The sequence below is a fragment of the Zasmidium cellare genome (genome assembly GCF_010093935.1).
Source record: "Zasmidium cellare ATCC 36951 unplaced genomic scaffold M409scaffold_20, whole genome shotgun sequence".
NCBI classification, from domain to species: domain Eukaryota; kingdom Fungi; phylum Ascomycota; class Dothideomycetes; order Mycosphaerellales; family Mycosphaerellaceae; genus Zasmidium; species Zasmidium cellare.
The window spans coordinates 249,034-266,447 of NW_022986964.1; the positions used below are offsets into that span (position 1 = coordinate 249,034).

At 54.3% G+C, this 17,414-nt stretch overlaps 9 protein-coding genes across 9 annotated transcripts; 5 read left to right on the plus strand and 4 right to left on the minus strand.

Annotated features, from left to right (window-relative positions):
* Positions 1–48: 48 nt before the first annotated feature.
* On the minus strand, positions 49–824 carry M409DRAFT_23692 (uncharacterized protein; the record flags this gene model as incomplete). Its single annotated transcript, XM_033806902.1, has 2 exons — positions 49–372; positions 426–824. 2 exons carry the CDS (start codon positions 822–824, stop codon positions 49–51), a joined length of 723 nt encoding a protein of 240 aa, XP_033666853.1.
* Positions 825–3,644: 2,820 nt separating this feature from the next.
* M409DRAFT_23693 (uncharacterized protein) lies at positions 3,645–4,868 on the minus strand (the record flags this gene model as incomplete). The annotated part of the gene is made up of 1 exon (XM_033806903.1): positions 3,645–4,868. One exon carries the CDS (start codon positions 4,866–4,868, stop codon positions 3,645–3,647), a length of 1,224 nt encoding a protein of 407 aa, XP_033666854.1.
* Positions 4,869–6,499: 1,631 nt separating this feature from the next.
* M409DRAFT_55327 (uncharacterized protein) lies at positions 6,500–7,259 on the plus strand (the record flags this gene model as incomplete). Its single annotated transcript, XM_033812974.1, has 2 exons — positions 6,500–6,848; positions 6,901–7,259. 2 exons carry the CDS (start codon positions 6,500–6,502, stop codon positions 7,257–7,259), a joined length of 708 nt encoding a protein of 235 aa, XP_033666855.1.
* A 1,038-nt stretch (positions 7,260–8,297) lies between these two features.
* On the plus strand, positions 8,298–10,028 carry M409DRAFT_23694 (uncharacterized protein; the record flags this gene model as incomplete). Its single annotated transcript, XM_033806904.1, has 1 exon — positions 8,298–10,028. The coding sequence occupies one exon, from the start codon at positions 8,298–8,300 to the stop codon at positions 10,026–10,028; it is 1,731 nt and encodes a 576-aa protein (XP_033666856.1).
* A 413-nt stretch (positions 10,029–10,441) lies between these two features.
* Positions 10,442–11,047, minus strand: M409DRAFT_23695 (uncharacterized protein; the record flags this gene model as incomplete). Its single annotated transcript, XM_033806905.1, has 1 exon — positions 10,442–11,047. One exon carries the CDS (start codon positions 11,045–11,047, stop codon positions 10,442–10,444), a length of 606 nt encoding a protein of 201 aa, XP_033666857.1.
* Positions 11,048–11,263: 216 nt separating this feature from the next.
* Positions 11,264–11,917, plus strand: M409DRAFT_23696 (uncharacterized protein; the record flags this gene model as incomplete). The annotated part of the gene is made up of 1 exon (XM_033806906.1): positions 11,264–11,917. The coding sequence occupies one exon, from the start codon at positions 11,264–11,266 to the stop codon at positions 11,915–11,917; it is 654 nt and encodes a 217-aa protein (XP_033666858.1).
* A 537-nt stretch (positions 11,918–12,454) lies between these two features.
* Positions 12,455–13,147, plus strand: M409DRAFT_23697 (uncharacterized protein; the record flags this gene model as incomplete). Its single annotated transcript, XM_033806907.1, has 2 exons — positions 12,455–13,080; positions 13,132–13,147. The coding sequence occupies 2 exons, from the start codon at positions 12,455–12,457 to the stop codon at positions 13,145–13,147; spliced, it is 642 nt and encodes a 213-aa protein (XP_033666859.1).
* Positions 13,148–13,727: 580 nt separating this feature from the next.
* On the plus strand, positions 13,728–14,414 carry M409DRAFT_23698 (uncharacterized protein; the record flags this gene model as incomplete). Its single annotated transcript, XM_033806908.1, has 1 exon — positions 13,728–14,414. One exon carries the CDS (start codon positions 13,728–13,730, stop codon positions 14,412–14,414), a length of 687 nt encoding a protein of 228 aa, XP_033666860.1.
* Positions 14,415–16,697: 2,283 nt separating this feature from the next.
* Positions 16,698–17,208, minus strand: M409DRAFT_66894 (uncharacterized protein; the record flags this gene model as incomplete). Its single annotated transcript, XM_033817153.1, has 4 exons — positions 16,698–16,721; positions 16,774–16,875; positions 16,928–17,063; positions 17,123–17,208. The coding sequence occupies 4 exons, from the start codon at positions 17,206–17,208 to the stop codon at positions 16,698–16,700; spliced, it is 348 nt and encodes a 115-aa protein (XP_033666861.1).
* Between the last annotated feature and the right edge of the window lie 206 nt (positions 17,209–17,414).

Sequence of the window (17,414 nt, forward strand, 5' to 3'; positions counted from 1 at the left end):
CTCCCTCTTCGCCCTCTCTTTCCAGTCCTCTACCCTCATCCATCTCACTCACATCTCAATACTCCTCACCACCGCCTCCGCCAACACTTTCGGCTCCGACAACATCGGCATATGCCCCGTCGAAATTCTCACAACCTCCGACTTTGCCAGACCCGCACACATCTCCTGGACCTGAGGCGAAATCGTCTTGTCGTTCTCAGTCAAGACATACGTACTAGGAACCTTCTCCCATCCAGTGTACGTGCACTCGACGTTCCAATCATCCATCAGGGGTTGGCTTTTGATGAAAGGTTTGCAATGCTTCTCAGCGATGGCTGGGTTGACGTCCGAGAAGAGCTTGGAGTCCGGGTCGGGGAGGTATGTTGCGCCGTCCTTCACCTTGTCAACGTCTAGCTCTCGCTCCATTATTTGTGAGTGAAACATACCTTCACCTCCCAATCCGTAGGCGGATGTCTCGCGCCCACGGGCAAAATCCCTCCAGCAATGAACACAAACCTCTCGACGCCACCTCCGCCCGAAACAGCCAATTTCTGCCCAACCTCGAGATCCTCCGTCGCCATAGCAGAGAGAAAAGCGCCAGAGCTGTGGCCCACGACGACCACCCGTTTTCCCGCATCAACGAGCGGTTTGATCACATTGCGGATACCGTTCGCATCGTCGAGCATGGTGGGTGCATTGGGACTTTTCGTGCCTGTTGAGGCGAGCTCGGCGTAGAAGATGTCTGTTATTGAGGGAGCGGCCTTCTTGATCTCCGTAGCGAGGCGTTCGTAGGGCTTAGGACCCAGCCAGAAACCTGGAACAATGACGATTGTTGGCGCGGTCATACTGGCGGTGTTCGGTGAAATCGCTCTAGGGTTTGAACTTCTTGGTATCGAAGTTCGAGGACTGTGTTTCGTGAACTTCTCTATCCCATCCTCTCGACGTTTGTCAGCTTTGACAGCTGTGCCGTGTGGAGGATCCTTTACGCGTATCTGTCATTGCCTCTGCTCTTCGCAAGGAGCGGCGCAAGAAATCCCTGGTAGAAATCTCGCACACTGTTCCTCTTGGAGATATGGGCGTCCCTCGATTGCGTACAGGAGAGAGTGCGTTCATGCTTCTTGCCGAATAGTGGCCTTGCGGACACCTCATCAGTTGTACACCCTCGGCAGCGTACTCATGTCGACGTTGAAGCGTGTGCCGGCATAGTTGCGAACTCCCGTGACCGTAACGCACGTGGGCATGGAGTCGGCATTGTTGCACAGCATCTTACTTCCTTCCACCTCTTGCTCGAGTCCCTTGGCCGAACATCGCCTATCGCTCGCAGAAGCCGTCAAAGCTATCGTTTGGCGAGTAGGTGGTGTGCTGCGAAGCGATGGACCCATCCAGCTCTCCATCATCCCACGTCCAGCTCGTCCAGCTCTTCCATCCTTCGCGAGATCATCCCCATCCACCCCAAGCTTTAATCGGACTCCGAGTAAACTCAACAAACCAAACCTCAATGTATGCATCGTCAACCATCCCGTCTCAGCTCATAGCAAAAAATCCACTAAAACTCAATTACACACCCGCATGTCGAACGTGTTGGAAAAGAAGAGACGAAGGAAGGATGTTCCAAAGCCGAAAGCGCCTCGTTTCTTTGAACCTCCAATCGCGGACAATAAGATACTCCGGATAAGCATCGTACTCGGGGAACCCTGCATTTCAATGGAGACCAAGTTGCTCTTACCATGTGTTTGTAGCGAGGGGAGAGGTTTATGGTGTGTTAGGTTTGTGGTACGCCAATGCGTGCATGCATGTCAGATCGGTGTTGGAAGAATACTCGGGGTAATCTCTTAACCTTCTTCTTCTTCTCAATACCGTATGCAGGTATCGTCTGCACCCACATGCATTGAATTTCGGGAAAGGGTCCTGACGAGAAGTCCCCATGTGGCAGGTGAGTTTCCTTGATAACTGATGATGGAATGTGATGACGATGATGATGGAGGAGGTTGGGTAGTGAAGAAGGCGTGTGCGCAGCGAGGCTTTCTGCTTGACATCATCGCCAACGCCGTAGCGGAATCCACGGCATCGTCAAGTGAGACACATGGATTCTTCGCCGTGACAAGCATCGCGCGAGGTACACCCGCCCGCTCTGACCCGCTCTCAAACCACCTGCACATCATACCACGCACACACCCAAGTCTAGGTTCACAAGAAAAACTCCGGAGTAAAGTACGTACCTCTTCATCCATCCAACCAGCCAACCAACAAGGCCCCTCCACATCCATGTCCAAAACACACAGATCAGCTGTTCGCAGATCCCATGCCCTCTCAAAGAGCCAGACAGGGAAAAGATTCGCCAAAGAAAGCAGGGCATAACCCTCCCTCCCTCCCTCCATACAACCAACACCAACAACACCGAAATTCATGCAGATAGATGCAGATGCAGCAGATGCAGGTCCAGAAGCGAAGGAGACGAGTACTCGGGTCCCCGGAGTTTCTTCTATACAAACCAACATTGTTGGATATGCAGGTGCAGGTGAGATCTCGCCCTCTCCACCTCTCACCATCTTACCATCTCGTAGTAGCAGGTGGAAGGTGTTATCTGGAGAATAGACTTTCTTCGAAGATGAGTGTAATACACCGAGTGGCTTGCTTTGCTTGCATCGGTTCGGTGCATAGCATAGCAAAACACAAGACTAGTAGACCATGTACCAGACAAGCGAGCGTCGTGTTGGTTCTCCAACAACCAACATCGCTAGCAGGATCAACAAGCGATCAACAAACCACTACGGGAATCCTTCCCAAAGTCGTGTGCGTGGACACGGGAAGAACGGCTTCATCAAGCTTCAAGCTTTCGATCGTGACGAACACGTGGGTGCTGGACGGGTGGGATGGGCACATCCTTCGACGGACGTCAGAAGCACAGAAAGCGTGGGTTGAAAACCGATCATGTGAACCTGAACTCCGACTTCACCTCTGTAACTCGACTGAAACCGGAAAAGTATGAGAAATTCAAGGTGGGTACCAAATACTAACCTTTGGATTTTTGCTAGTACTAAAATCGATACGTAATCTAGAAATCAAAACTTCAAATTAGATCAAGACGCCATGCCATGAAGAACTACTTTCACCGCGAAATGGGTATACGCGTGGTTTTGTGCACAAACAAGCAAAAAAGCAAGATGAAAGCAACAGCCAACTTTTTGCCCGTGCCCTTTCTCTTTTCCAGCCCAGCCCATTCTGATGATGCATCGCAAGTGGCGAAAATCGAACGATGAGTCACTTTCTTCCTGCGCCAGCCACCTTCGATTCCAAAACACATGATGCCAGAAAGCAAAAAGCGCAGCAGCCTTCCATGCCCGCCCCCGGAAAAGTCAAATAGTATTCGTACAGTAGTCTCTCTCTCCCTGTCCAGTCAGCAGGATCCAGCATCGCCGTTGGTGATGAGCTGGCTTTGTATCCAATGAACTCCGTTGGTGGTATATCCCCGTTCAAAGCAAGTAACGTTTGGGTTGGGTATCAGTAAAATCTTCAGACGAATCATCGCGCGATATGCATGCAATCGACAAGTGAGAAAAAGCGGGATCGATGTATCAGAACTCCAAAGCCCCAAAGATTCGCCACCGTGACTCCAGGCAGCCGTCGTCGTCGTCCGTCGTAACGTCCCCTGTCGTCGGCCTCGTCTACGCGGTAGGATTGCGAAGGATCTCCTCGCAGTTGGCGTCGAACCGCATGCTCCACAGCCGCATCCCCGTCATCAGCTTCTCCGTGCGCTCCAACTCGCGGTCGCGACCGAAGATGGCGTCGACGAACTCGCAGCCGCTGTTCTTGCCCATGGTGACGTTCCTCGCATTGCCGCTCTCCTTCTTCGCGGCCTTCCACATGTAATTCTCGCAAATCTTCAACAGCTTGTTGAAGCGCTGCCACAGCCTCTCACCGGATTCGAGGAAGTCGTCGACGAGATCGCGCGATGTTGTTGACCGGATGCGCGGCATGCAGTCCTCGGCTCGCTTGACCTTGTGCGCCAGCTGGATGAGTAACAGCCAGAGTTCACCGGCGACTTCTGACATCGGGGTCCCCGGGCCATAGAAGAAGACTGTCCAGTCATAGATCCACTTGCCAAGTGAGTTGGCATCGAACACGCTTCCTAGCAACAGGATTGGCTCTTCTGTGGGATCCCAGTTCTTGTATGAGTAACCGGCAGGGATGCCGGCACGACGTGCATCCGCTTCGGTTGCCTTGGGCGGCGGCTGGGTGGCTGTGCTGGGACGGGAGCGAGGTGGCGGGTTGGTCGGCTTGGTGGATTTGGTGGTGTAGGACGCTCGTCGCTGGCGAGAGGGCTTGCTGCTGGAGTCGGCGGTGGTGTAGATGTGAACCTGAGGACGAGAATGTTGATCAGCTCGTGCTCCCGGGTCGTAGTAGCTTTTGTGGTGTCGCTGGTACGGCGGCGGTGATGGCTGCTCGCGTGGAGTGTAGCGCGGCAGTTCATCATACGAGCGGTCGTTGTAGTAGTCTTGATCCGTGCGAGACGAATAGTACTTGGTGCCGGACGACTTGCGATGCTTGGTGCTGTCCGTCGACACACGGTACGACCGCGTGCTTTCGCGCTTGCGTTCAGAGCCACTTACATAGTCGGCCTTGCGCTGAGGCGTGGATTGCCCGGAGGTGTAGTAAGTGTACTCTGGGGAGTATTGCGGCTGCTTGCGCGGCGTCGAGTTGGTGTAGGTGTAGGTGAAGGTGGTGCCGTCGCCCGTGGCTCTTCGTGTGTGGCCCTTGGAGGGGGTCGAAGCGTAGGCGTAGTTTCGTGGGGAGTAGTATCCGTACGATCCAGTCGGGGGTGGAGTCTCAGGATAACTGTATCGTGCATAGTGCGGCGGAGGCACTGGATATGACTGGAATGTTGCCATCGAGGGCCGATGGGGAGGCGTCCAGAGCGCCTCCTGTCGTTAGAGTGAAATCGTATGCGTAGTCGAGCGTCGCCAGGTTGTCGTGGGAGTTATCTGGGGCCGTGTCGACAGCGTAGCGGAGGGCGAGAGGAGAAAGGTCGAGTCTCGATCTCTCGTCGTCCGTGCATTGGAGTTGATGATTTGGAGGTGGATGTCCAAATCTGAGCGAGATCACCGAATGACCTCGTAGCGTCCAGAAAGGTCGTTGTTGTTCGTGGTTTAGTAATGGCTGCAGCCTTGGGAGGAGAGTGAAAGAGCGAGGTTGGGCGGCGGAGGAAGCGTCTGAGTTTGTATCCGCGCCGCTGCGCAAGGAGAGCGGCCAGGCGAGCAGGGGCCAAGCCAAGTGCTTAGGAGTGTGGCTGAAAGCGAAAACGGCTGCCGTGGGCTCGGGCCACTCAGGGACGACGAATTTTAAAGGCGACCGGGTGCGAAAGATGAGTCGACGGGGCGGTTGGCGTCGTCGTCTCGTCGTCTGTCCAGGAGGGCAGAAAAAGGAGAGCGGTGCTATTTGGGCGCAGCGAGGGCGGGGATGGCCTGTCTTGCCAACGAGTTTGGACTTGACACGCAGGCCGCCGCATGCACCGCGGGCCGAGTCGTCTGCAGCAAGCAAAAGCAGCGTGCGGCCAAACCAACAGCGACAGGATGCCGGATGCATGCAGTGGTTATACCGCTAGTAATGTAGCCATCATTGGGACGCCCGGAGCAGTCTGCAGCTTGACGCCTGTTCTCGCAGCAGCCCTGCCCGGTGCATCCGAATGCGCAGTGATAGTATGTAGCCAAGTATCTTGTATACGGCTCTTACGAGAATCTACTCGCACTGTCTTTGTGTCGCTCACATAAGCGGCAGCGTGGCGATGCTCAACTCGGGCAGTAGCTCAAAGCGGCATCGTGAGGGCGACGACGGCGAACGAGCATCCCCTATCATTCATCAGGATGCCCGTAGTGTGCGCCCACACCCGCTGCCATCCCACGACGAGACCGCCTCTGCTGCTGGCCTTGTCGGAGTTGGAGTGGTGCAGCTGTTCACGCGGTGCGACGCCCATCACACATCGTATCGGCCATGTGCCGGGATCTCCTTCCATCCTTCCTTTCCCACTCTCTGGGTGAAGCTCCGTCCCGCGCACGCCGTACCGTTCGCGCATCTCTCTAGCAGCCGTTGAAACCTCACCCGTCCACACACGCTCTTCCAATCTTCGAAATTCAAGCGGCCGTTCGGAGCCACTCCCACGCGCAATGTTCAAATTCCTTCCCCGACAAGGTTTGCGTGTGTCGCGGCCCAAGATCCAACGCCTTTGCTGCCAGCTGAGCTCGTCGCCAGCTCGCTGCTGCTGCTCTGCTCACTACTGGACGACACACTCGCGTGCAGAGCATTGAGAGGGCGAGTGCAGCACGCCCCAACAGGACGTCACGGCCAGCGCACACCACGGCAATGCAGCAGCGCATGCCAGACGTCGCGCTTAGTGTGAATGTGGCGCTGCGATGCCTCGTTGATTGGCCCACTGCCCTCGCCGAACTGCTGCGCTAGAATTGCATTTATCTGATTGGCTCTCCCGCACGCGCTTCAGCCCAAGCGCCTGCCTGCCAAGCATACCATGGACCAGTATCAACATCAGGCGGTGGGCACTTTCGCCCTGCTGTCGTGTGCTGCGCTGTGCTTGATCCATCACCGCCTGCGAGAAAACTCTTCACCTCATCGCAGCCACCGGTATGACTCCTCCCATCCTGCACGCTCCCAGCTCTTCCCATGGCGCCAAACGCTCGTTGAGATGTGGCCTGGTTTCACTCTGGTACGACCAGCTTGCTTGCAATCACTGGCCAACGTCCCAGATTCCACCCGACCCACACCGCACTCGATGCCGTACATTGGTCTCAAAGGCAAGATGGCGTCAACACAGGCTAACGCGTCGTGTCAGGTGCGCTCTATCCTCTTCTATCTCTGCTGTACGTTACTTGCACAACACCCTCGCGGGTAGATGCGTCTGTCACTTTCCAGGGCACATTACAACTGTCCTGTCATTTTGCACACACGGTCACGCTTTGCCGCAGGGGTTCGCGAATGTAGAGAGCGTCCGAACGGGAAGCTCGCAACCGTCCGCTCATAACAGACAAAGAACCATCTCCGCGTTTGTGCCACCTGACCGCTCTCCGGGCGACTTCCGTTGGCTCGTGTTCAAATCTGTGGAAGGACCGGTGAGATGCCTTCCATCCGCGACCCGCGAGACACATGAACATCTGTTCAACGAGCGGCTTTATCGATCCACGGCTATGTGCATTGGTCGTGAAATCACAGCCTATCGTTCGCCATTCGAAGGCAATCAGGAACGAGGCAACACACGAGGCCGCCACCACTAAAACCCCAGCCACCTAATGACAGGGAAATATCGCGATTGGTTATGGTGGGTACCCTTTCCGTCTCTTCATGCTTTGTCGATCATGGGGCATTCAATATCTCTGCGCGACACTCCCCTCAGGTCCCAGCCACGTGCCTGTTTCTCCTCATCTGTCGGTTCCTGTGTCTCTCAACATGTCACATCGATATATTGCTTCCTTCATGCGCGCCATGCAGGATTGAGCGGATGTGCCACGACACTGGATGGTACCTTGCATTGTGGAAGGGTCATCTGCTTGTTGATAACAAAGTCCTTGTGGTACATTGGTCAAGCCGCGACAAACCGGTCGGCCTCTACTTTGGGTGTGTTGCACCGTACAATAACAAACGTACGGATTTGTGGGAAAGAGAGTACATATCATGTGCGTGGAGCAGAGTGGTTGATCCTGAGGAGTTACTCAACACAGGCTTCTCTGAAAGTAAGTCCGTGGCAAGGCATTGTGAGACGACTCTGACTCTTGGGCTTGGGTTTTGGAAACTGTCTCTGTCCATCCTTTCAGAGTGTAGAACACTGAACTTTGCAGAGGGATGCAGATGGTATGACTCTCTTGAGCACCGACTGACACCACCACTCTAGCTCAGGAGGCATCAGGGTTTTCGACCTGAGTACATCTTCTTCATGCTTGAAGGAGGGAAGGCAACCATGACCATTGAAGACTACTGACATACGAGCAACCCTGCTGGCCATCTGTCTCCCAGCAATTGCAGTAGGAATCCCTCCACGCACGGTCTTGGGCATTTGCATCCTGAGGGCCACCAATGCTCATTGCGAAGAAGAACGAGCGACTTACACTCCTCCAAATTCAATCGGTAGGTTGCAAAGAGTTCTATATCTCTTTGTCGTCAGAAAGTTCACATCCCTCTTGCTTTGTCTTTCCTCCCGTATCGTCGAATGCGGATGTTGAAGTGTCTGTAACAAAGACAATGAGCGAAGCATTCTGGAGACTCAAGATGCATTCCATCTCCTGCCACCTGGTCTGGAGGCCAAGAACAGTTGCAAGATGGATGCTTCTCCGACATCAGAGTCTGGCTTGAAGCCAGAAGGCAGCGTCGCGGCCAACAGCTTCGACGACACAAATCCGACCTCGCCATCTCAACAAGACATTCTCAGCCCCGCCAGTTTTCGAGATGATGCGACCGACAGGAGCCCGGTGCTGTCCCCCAATGCAGGCGGCGAGCGACTTGGAGATGTTCTGAGCGATGCTGGAAGCTCGGAATACGTACAATCTCCCACCAATGCTGCATTCTCACCGGGATCTCAAAATGGGGAAGCTCAGCAATCGTCCCTACCACCAGGTCCTCCTGGAACATCAGGACTTTCAGCAGACAATGCTGAGCCACTCCGATCACCCAGCATTGCAGATCGCAGAGGACGGGCTCTGGCTCCAGTGCACTTTGCACAGGGGACGAAAGCTGAGACTCCTCCTCGTCCAGGCCCATCCACCGACGGAAGACCATCTGCATCAACAGCCGCCAATGCAACTGTGGTGGACATCATAGTTAAGCTCGACCTCCTCCCAGCCATGGCAGCTCTACGTGCCTCCGCTCGACCAGGAGCAGATCCCGAAGAAGCCCACAAAGCCCTCGAATTGGCCACCAGAGCGCGCGACTATGCCCAGCAGCACGGCGCCGATACAGCACTGATCGGACAATGCAACTACTACATGGGAGTGGCGAGCATCGCCGTGGGCGAACCAGACAAAACCAAAACCATCAAGCTCTTCAACGAGGCCCTCGCCGCCAAAGGACTCAACACCGAAGGCGACTCAGCCGCCAGCTGGATCAACTACGTCCACGAACAACAAAAACAAGCAAGCCCCGGAAAAGAAGGAGCACAACCAGACTCCAGCACCAAACCCACCTCCCTCCTCGGTCAGCTCTTCAACCCCGTCGCGACAATGCTAGGTGCCACACGATCCTCCTGGTCCGGCTCCTCAAAGACTTCATCCAGCGCACCGAAAAGCCCCCCCAAACAAGCTGGCCTCTACGCCCAAATGGCGCCCGCCCGCCGCGAGAAAATCCTCGCCGCAAGACCCGCGACGCAACGCATGGCGATTTGGAGTTCCTCCAGCGACAACGACAGTCGCTGCGGTGGAAGCAAACCACCCCCCAAACCCGCCTTCCCCCAACGTCGAAGTGCGCAAAACCTCCCCTCCTTCCACTCCTCCCAATCCAGCCGCCCCGTAACCCACGAAGAAGCCGAAGGCCAACAAGCCCAAAACCTCCCGAAGAAATTCATCATGAAGAAAGACAGCCAGGGGAATTTCATCCACCTGAATACGGATCTGAAGTATAACGCGGAGCATCCGTTCGTGGTGGATGTGCCTTTTGTGGTGAGTCCGGAGAGTTATGAGGTTGTTGCTGCGGTGGGAGATGGGGATGGGGGAGAGGGGGATGGGGGAGAGGAGAAACCGAAGAAGATTAGGTATTTTATCGTGAATCCGGATGCTACTGATCCTTCTTCTTCTTCGCCTTCGGGAAGGAGTAGGAGTGTGGGGGTGGGGGCGCAGCGCCAGACCTCGTTACATCACGCCGATGGTGAGGTGGTGAAGCCGCCCAAGAAGAAAGGCAGCTGGATCCACAGGTTGAGCCTGGCGGCGACGACGGATCCGCGCGTCTCGAAGAGTTTGGAGGCGATGGTTGAGGAGGGCGAGAGTCCGTTGTTTGAGAAGCCGAAGGGGTGGGGGCGGTTTGATGGGGATGGGAGGATTGTGGAGAGGGGGACGGCTTGAGGGGGGTTGGTGGAGGAGAGGGGAGGGGAGGTGATAGGGGGAGATGGGTGCGGGTGTGTGTGGGATTGGTGTTCCGTATGTTTTTGTAAACTGACCTTTGGAATGGTAGATAGTGTATCGTAATGTGCATTGGTGCGGTATAACACTCTTACGTTGTCTATTCCGATAGTTTTAAGACTTCATTAGAATAGTTACCTTTCGAAGTCGCCAACTTCTGCAGCAAGGGGGTCTTGCGAGAGAGCCTCCATATGCAGTAGCTGCTGCATGTTAACACCTCTGTTGGGAATAATGACAGCTGCAATTTATGCAAATAGCCTCTGCCTTAATCTTCACTTATATAATGTTGGGTCATCTGCTCCCTTGCTCTCCCACCAATCTCCCCAGATGAACTCCTCCTTCCCCCGTCTTCACCCCTAATAATCGATGAACGGCATCGCGATCTCCGCCAACGTCGCTGTCCACACCATCTCGCAGTCGTTGCTGCCCAACACCGCGACCTGCACAACGCCCGGCCCCAGCTTCAACCCCTCATCAGTCAGCTCGTTCAGCGTGAGTTTCAGAGTGCTCGTCGCCTGTTGTCGGATAGCGCCAGCTCCGAACACGAACAGCAGCACATCGCGTCCCTCCAACTGCTTCTGCTTCAGGACTTCGAGCGTCTCGCGGCTTTTGACGTCCCCGACTCGGAGGTGTCTGAGGTGGCGGAGAAGTGGTCCCGGTACGCGGCGTTTGAGCCAGGCGATACAGGCGTTTGCGTCGGAGAAAGTGAAGATGGTGCGGCGGTAGTAGATGGGCTCGACCTCGTGCCGGATTTGGCTGCTGACTTGGAGGATGCTGACGTTGGAGTTGCTCGTGGTGAGGGCGACGTTTGGATCGAATTGGGTGCTCTTGCTCGTATTGGGGGTGATGCTTTTGATGCTGGCGGTAGACCCTTCGCAAGCGAATTCGTAGATGAGATCGCGGAGTTCTCGGGGGAGAGTGAAGAGGTTGGGCTTCTGGGGGGTTGACGATGGCTCATACATGATGGCGGACGTCTAGCTTTCGAGATAATGTTGGTGCAGAAGCAAGAAGTCGCCAAAAGAAAGTGAAGTTCTGAAGTTCATGTGAATTCGGCGCTAGTCACCACTAGCGTCGTCTGGCCCGGCAACCCACACAAACACTTCTAGCTGCTTCCAACACTTCCAGCAAATCTGCAGCTGAGAGACACCGCTTCCACAACTCTCACGGCAACTACAACAATGGCGGCCGATCCAGGCTCCGACCTCGAGGAGGAAGCAGCCGACGTTCCCTACCTCCTCTGGACCTTACCCCAAGAGCTCCGCGACATGATCTACGAACTCGCCTGCGACTTCGAGGTCACCATCTTCTCGACCACCAGAAAGTCCGCCGTCACGACGTGGAACCCCGCTGCCGACATGCGACTCAAAGCCAAGCAGACTAACATGGGACTGCTATCGGCGTGCAAGCAGCTTCGTGTCGAGGCGCGGAAGGTCTGGTACAAGCACACCCTCTTCACGTTTTCCAGCCCCATCGCATGTGCGACCTGGTTCAAGCGCCACGTGCCGGCGCAGTTCCAGAGCGTCGTCAAGCACCTCCGAGTCACTTCTCCTGGCGCTGAAGGCAGATGGTTTTCTCTCGTCAAGCAAGGCGGTCGAATGCCTCTAGGCAGGCTTATGGCAATCGAAATCAAGTATCGAGCTAAGGAGACTCTTTTGAGTGTTCGGGCCCAGATCCGTGAGCCCCTGCTGTCTGTGCTGCCGCCGGATGCTTTGCAAGTAGAGATGTTTGACAGCAAGTGGACGCCTGTCTGGACCTCGACGCCGGATGAGGTGGAGTTGCCGAGGACTAAGATGAAGCCGGCTAGGTATTTCTTCCCATACTACGCAAATTGAACAGAGCTGAGTTTTGTTCAGACTTCAACTGAAGACGACTCCAGCTCCAGCTGCTGAAGTGTGAAGGACGAGGTGCATCCGTGAGAGGCATTCTGGGGAGTTGGTGCACTGCTGGATAGCTGGATAGGATACGAATTCACGGCTTTGAAAGCTTAGATCCAAGTGTGAATCTTCATGTGAAAACGACGCTAGTTTCAGCCGGCGTCGCACGGGCCCTCGCCACGTCACTTGACTTCGTTTGCACCTGCACTTTCAAACAGTTCTCTTCTTTCATCGTTTGACCCTGTTATACAGTTCCCATCGCCAAAGATTGCTTGAAGTGGACCGAACGCCGCCATCCTCCATCTAGTCGTCGGCCTTTGTTTCACAATTCAGCTTGGAAGTCGTGGTCACGCCACGTCAACAATCGCCCTCGACTTCATCAGCAACCTCTATCTCACTTTTGAGGTTCATCTCAACCTCAGAAGCTCCAACCGAGCCTTCGAATGAGCACACTCCGATACACCAATTAACGACCCTCGCTGAGACGTCGCTATCATGACATTCCCCGACAAAGCCTCAAAGGCGTCCAAGACAACCCTCTTCACCCTCCCCCGAGAACTGCGCGACATTATCTACGAAGACGCCTGCGATGAAGTTGAGGTGACCATACGCCCTGGCCATGATAACAAGCCACGGAGACACGCCCGTCTCTCACCCTATGCCAATATCGGTATTCTCACCACCTGCACGCAGATGCGAGCAGAGGCCCAGAAGATCTACTACCCGAAGACCCTGTTTGCGTTCACCGATATCATGTCTCTGGCAATCTGGCTACGAGCCCAAGTCCCGCCTGCGCTGCTAGGAAGCATCAAGACGCTTCGTCTAGCATGTGGCAGGATCAAGCAATTGCCGATAGTCATTGCCTATGCGCGTCGTCATGTCCACCAGCCAGGACTCTGCAATCTCCAAATTGGATTCTACCAATCGTTCAGGAAGGACGCGAAAGCAAAGCTCGAGGAGGCGAAGGTCTCGTTGAACAAGATGTTGGGCACGAACATGCTCGCCATCTTGCACCCGGAGGCAATCCAAGTTCCTGTCGTCAATGGGAAGTTTGAGGTGGTCTGGACGTGCGAGCCGGACGCAGTCCCGCTCCCCACGTACGATGATCTGGTCAAGTTTGTGTGAGTATGAGTTGCCTTGAAGTCAACTCCAGCACAGCTAATATCATACAGTGGTAAGAAAGGCTGAGTGAGAGGCAGCGGAACAGAAATACCGAGAGTTGTCATAGAGAGGATTCTCAGTGAGAAGGGGGTCTAGTTACTGTCTTCTTGTATCTTCAACAGCTTAGACCGACGCGGAGAAATGGGAATAATAGTTTCACTAGAGTCCCTCCTTCTCTGTCTACGAAACGTCAGCAAGGATGATATCGCAGATGGACGTCTGGTCGAGAGGAGGAAAAGACCGTGCTAAAAATGAAATGTAGTGATACGTGTCGGTCGGGCCTTCGTCGTTGTCCCCAAAATGGCACACTCATCTTCATTACTCGCAAGCCATCTAATAGGCCTACCTTGCGATTGAGAGCGTGGTAACCAGTAATACATTGGAGATATGGCAGTTTTTCACGATGGATGCAAGGGGTCCGCGGTGTTCCCAAAGAGGCAAGAAGCACAGTCACTGCTAGCGTCATGCACGTGCTAGAACTACATAACAAGCTCAGCTCGCCGCTTCTCCACCTTCAATGCTATAGAACTTACATCAACCTCACACCTTAAACAACCCGAGATTCCAAGACCCAACCCGCAAGAGCCGCCATAATAGCTAAAACACCATGTCTTCAACTTCAAAAACGACCTCGACATCCTCCATCACCTTAAGAGAAACCCCAAGTAAAACCCGCAACACCACCCCCACAAAATCCACCACCTCATCCCCCATCCCACTCCTCTTCACCCTCCCCACCGAACTCCTAGACCTCATCTACGAATTCACCTTCTCCGACTTCACAGTCCACATCGGCGCCCGCTTCTGCAACTACGGCCAAGACCGCTTCGGCTACGCCGGCTGGAAAGCAGTCACTCTCCACGGTAATCCTAATACCGGGATCATTGCGACTTGTAAACAGATGCGGGCGGAGACACAGAGACTCTACTACGAGAGAGGCGTGTTTTCTTTCGAAGACGCAAAAGCGTGCGACACATGGCTTCTGCGGAGTGTCCCACCGGAGATGTACAGTGCCATTCGAGTTCTCCGCGTGCCAACGCCCTGGTGCGAGGATATGTTCGAGGACCTGGAGAAGAAAAGGTTTACCTACGAAGGTAGTTGCGTCGCGAGGTTGATTAACGACCGGGCGCTGTATACGCTCCGCGAAGCGCGGGCGGAGATTGGGCAGGAGATATTGGGGAGGTTGTCGGGGGGTGTGTTAAGGGCTAAGGCGGTTGATCGGATGTTCGGGGTTGTGTGGACGTCGATGCCGTGGGAGTTGGGATTTTGTATGGAGGTGAGCAGTAGGGCGTGAGGGGTGGTGATGTTTTGGTGGATTGATTTTTTGGGTAAATATGTTGGCACAATACTTGTTAACGCAAACAAAACCATCGATCTCCTCCACCCCTTTCCTCAGCCTCGCTAACCGCCTGGCCTCCCATAATCCCAAAGACATATGCTAATCCTACCATCTCCCACTCTCCAGCATCCCTTTTCCTTACCACAAACGGCCACTCCCCGCCATACAACACAACCACCGCATCTGCCTCTCGCATCGTCTGCGGTCCAATACCCATTCTCCCAGCTGCTGTAAGGAAGAACCTCCTTCGATAGCACGCTCGCCAGGAAGCTTCTGCGTAGCGGGCGGCGGGGAGGAGGGCGGGTGGTGTGTCTTTAAGATTGAGAGGTGGGCGTTGCGGATCTTTGAAATAGGGTTTGAGGTCAGCGTAGCCTGCAAGATCGGAGGGAGTGGCGAGTTCGCGAGAGGACGATTCTTCCGCGCAAAGGGTGGTTGCGATTGCCTTTTCGATGTCTTTGTTTTTCTCCCTAGTTGCAGGATGGCTGTTGACTATATCCTCGACAGTGTTCAAGAACTCTTCAGTCATGGATTTGCCGAGGAAGCGCTCAGTCACCACATTCACTCGTGCCCCTTCAGCGCCATCGACAAAGACGCCTTCCAGATCGATCGTTTCCAATCCACTCTTGATCGATCCAATCTCACTCAAAGTCCACTCCCCACTCGCCTTAAACCCTCTATGCAACGGCGTCGGATCCATCTCAATATTCCAAGGCCGATGCCACTGCGGTACCCAAGACGGAAGATCCAGCCCACCTTCATCTTCTTGCTTATCGAATCTATGATAAATATCATGGAATGGAACGAGATCCCCTCCTTCTAGGATAGCTTGCCGGGTAGCGTCGATGAAGACTTCAATTACGGATTTGCTGTAGTCTGGTCGAAGTAGCTTCGGGAGTTCCTGGCTGGAGAACTCATTGTACAGTCCTAAGAGTCCGAAGATATGATCCACGGGCTGGCTACAAGAGAAGTTCCGCAGCTCTGTGAGGAGATGATGTGTCAGAGACACTTCTGGAGTTTCCTCATTCTCACTGCGAAACCACCCCTTTGATTTTGCGTGGTGAAACCATCCACACTGCTTGTCCGCGAAGTCTGAGATCCGCCATGCTCGTGCAAGAACCCGTTGTGCGTCAGCGAAGAAGCCGAGATCGACGAACTCCCGCTTTGTCCATATCCATTTCGCTACACGCAGAAGTGTGAGGAGGTCGAACGAGTAAGGACCACAATGACAGATGTTGGAAGATGCGAGAGAAGCTTCCTGAACGACCCAAAGTCGGCCGAACCATGCCTTTGAACATAGTTCTAGAAAGGGCTTTGTGTCAAAGTCCTGCTTGAGCCTTGAGTTGCGGTGGAGGTAGAAGTTTGGTCCGCCAGAGAACGGAAGTGTCGTGAACTCCTCTGTTTCCTCTTCAATTTCTTTGATCAAGCGGTTCATGCTTTCGATAGCTTGCTCGGTCTCTACATCGTTCTCCCCAAGCCAGATGAGGTTCGCCTCAGCGGATGCATAGATTAAGTGCATCTTGGTGACTTGCACACTGCGTTCCTGAACGTTGCTTTGATCGATACACACCGCATCAATCCACAGCACTCGTGGTTTGTCAGGGTGTCGAAATCGGCGTAGAACTTCAGCAGTGCTTATTGGTACAGAGAGACTCTTGCCAGCCACTTCGATGGAGACAGACGAAGATCGTTCTCCCCAGCAGTAGGATACTGTCTCGTAGTGCTGGGTGGCGGTCGAGGCATGTTGGAGCTGGCATTTGATCGTGCCGTTCGTGTCGCCGGGCTCCAAATGCAGCAGGCGTATCTCGTCGCTATCGGATCGGAGAGCCTGATATTCGTACAGTGGCGGCATTGGCCTGTAACCAGGTATGTGTCGGGAGAAGAAGGCATGTACGGGTAAAGACATGTACTAGATGCAGCTGAGAGCTGAACGTGACTAAGCGGCTAGAGAACCTAAAGGTATCATAGGTCATCTCGATGCATTGTGAAGAATTAGTGTCGGGTGGCCCGAACGTCTCATACCGCATATCTAGAGCAAGTCGTGCATCATGTGTCGTTCAGACCTCGTGCTAAACACCATCCCATCATCGTATTTCCAACCAAACGCCAGAACTCCATATGTCCATGAGTTGCATCGCTCCTACGAGTATCGCTCGAACGCTAGAAACCAAGAATCGAAGGCAAGCAAGCCCTGTGATGTCGAAGTAGTGTACAGGCACTGCACCATGTCGGCTGGTTGTCTTACCGAGTGCCTTCGCCGAAGCCCTGTCGAGTGTTAGCTAGTTGTCTTGCGAGAAGGACGACGTTGAAGACTTACGTAGATGGTCCTGCCCATGCGATTCAAAGCGAACACCACATCCGTGACGCAGACAGTCTTGCGACCGCAGGACTCTACGACAAGGCAGATGTCCTTAAGGAGCTGTCAGGTGTCAGTCTCGATCAACAATAAATGAAACCTTACTAGCACGAACCATCTCCAAATGCCTCCTCAACTGCGTCCGCGTCTCATCATAAATCATGCCCGAGATCCGCTTAACACCACCCCGTCGTGCAAGCCGACGAATATCGCCCTTCGTCACGCCCTGGATGTTGTCGCGGAGGATCTTGCTGTGAAAAAATTAGTCACGACATCCACGATGCAGAAAGAGCAAACAAACACAACTCACCGATGCCGCTTGGCCGTCTTCCCGCCCTTGCCCAAACCCTTCCCTCCAACGCCGATGCCGACTCCCTTCTTGCCGCCGCCGCTCATGCTTGTGCCCGCTCTGGAGTGTCGGTTCGGTGCAGAAGATGAACTGGCGTGCGGGACGTCGGAGCGGATGAGGGGCGTGTAGGCGCGTTTAGCCATGTCCGCTAGTTGAAAAAGGAACAACTGTTTTGTAGGCTGCTGCAGTGACAAGTGAATGGTGAAGGCAAGTTGATGTTGTAGAGAGAGTGAAGCGGAGCGAAGCGAAGCGC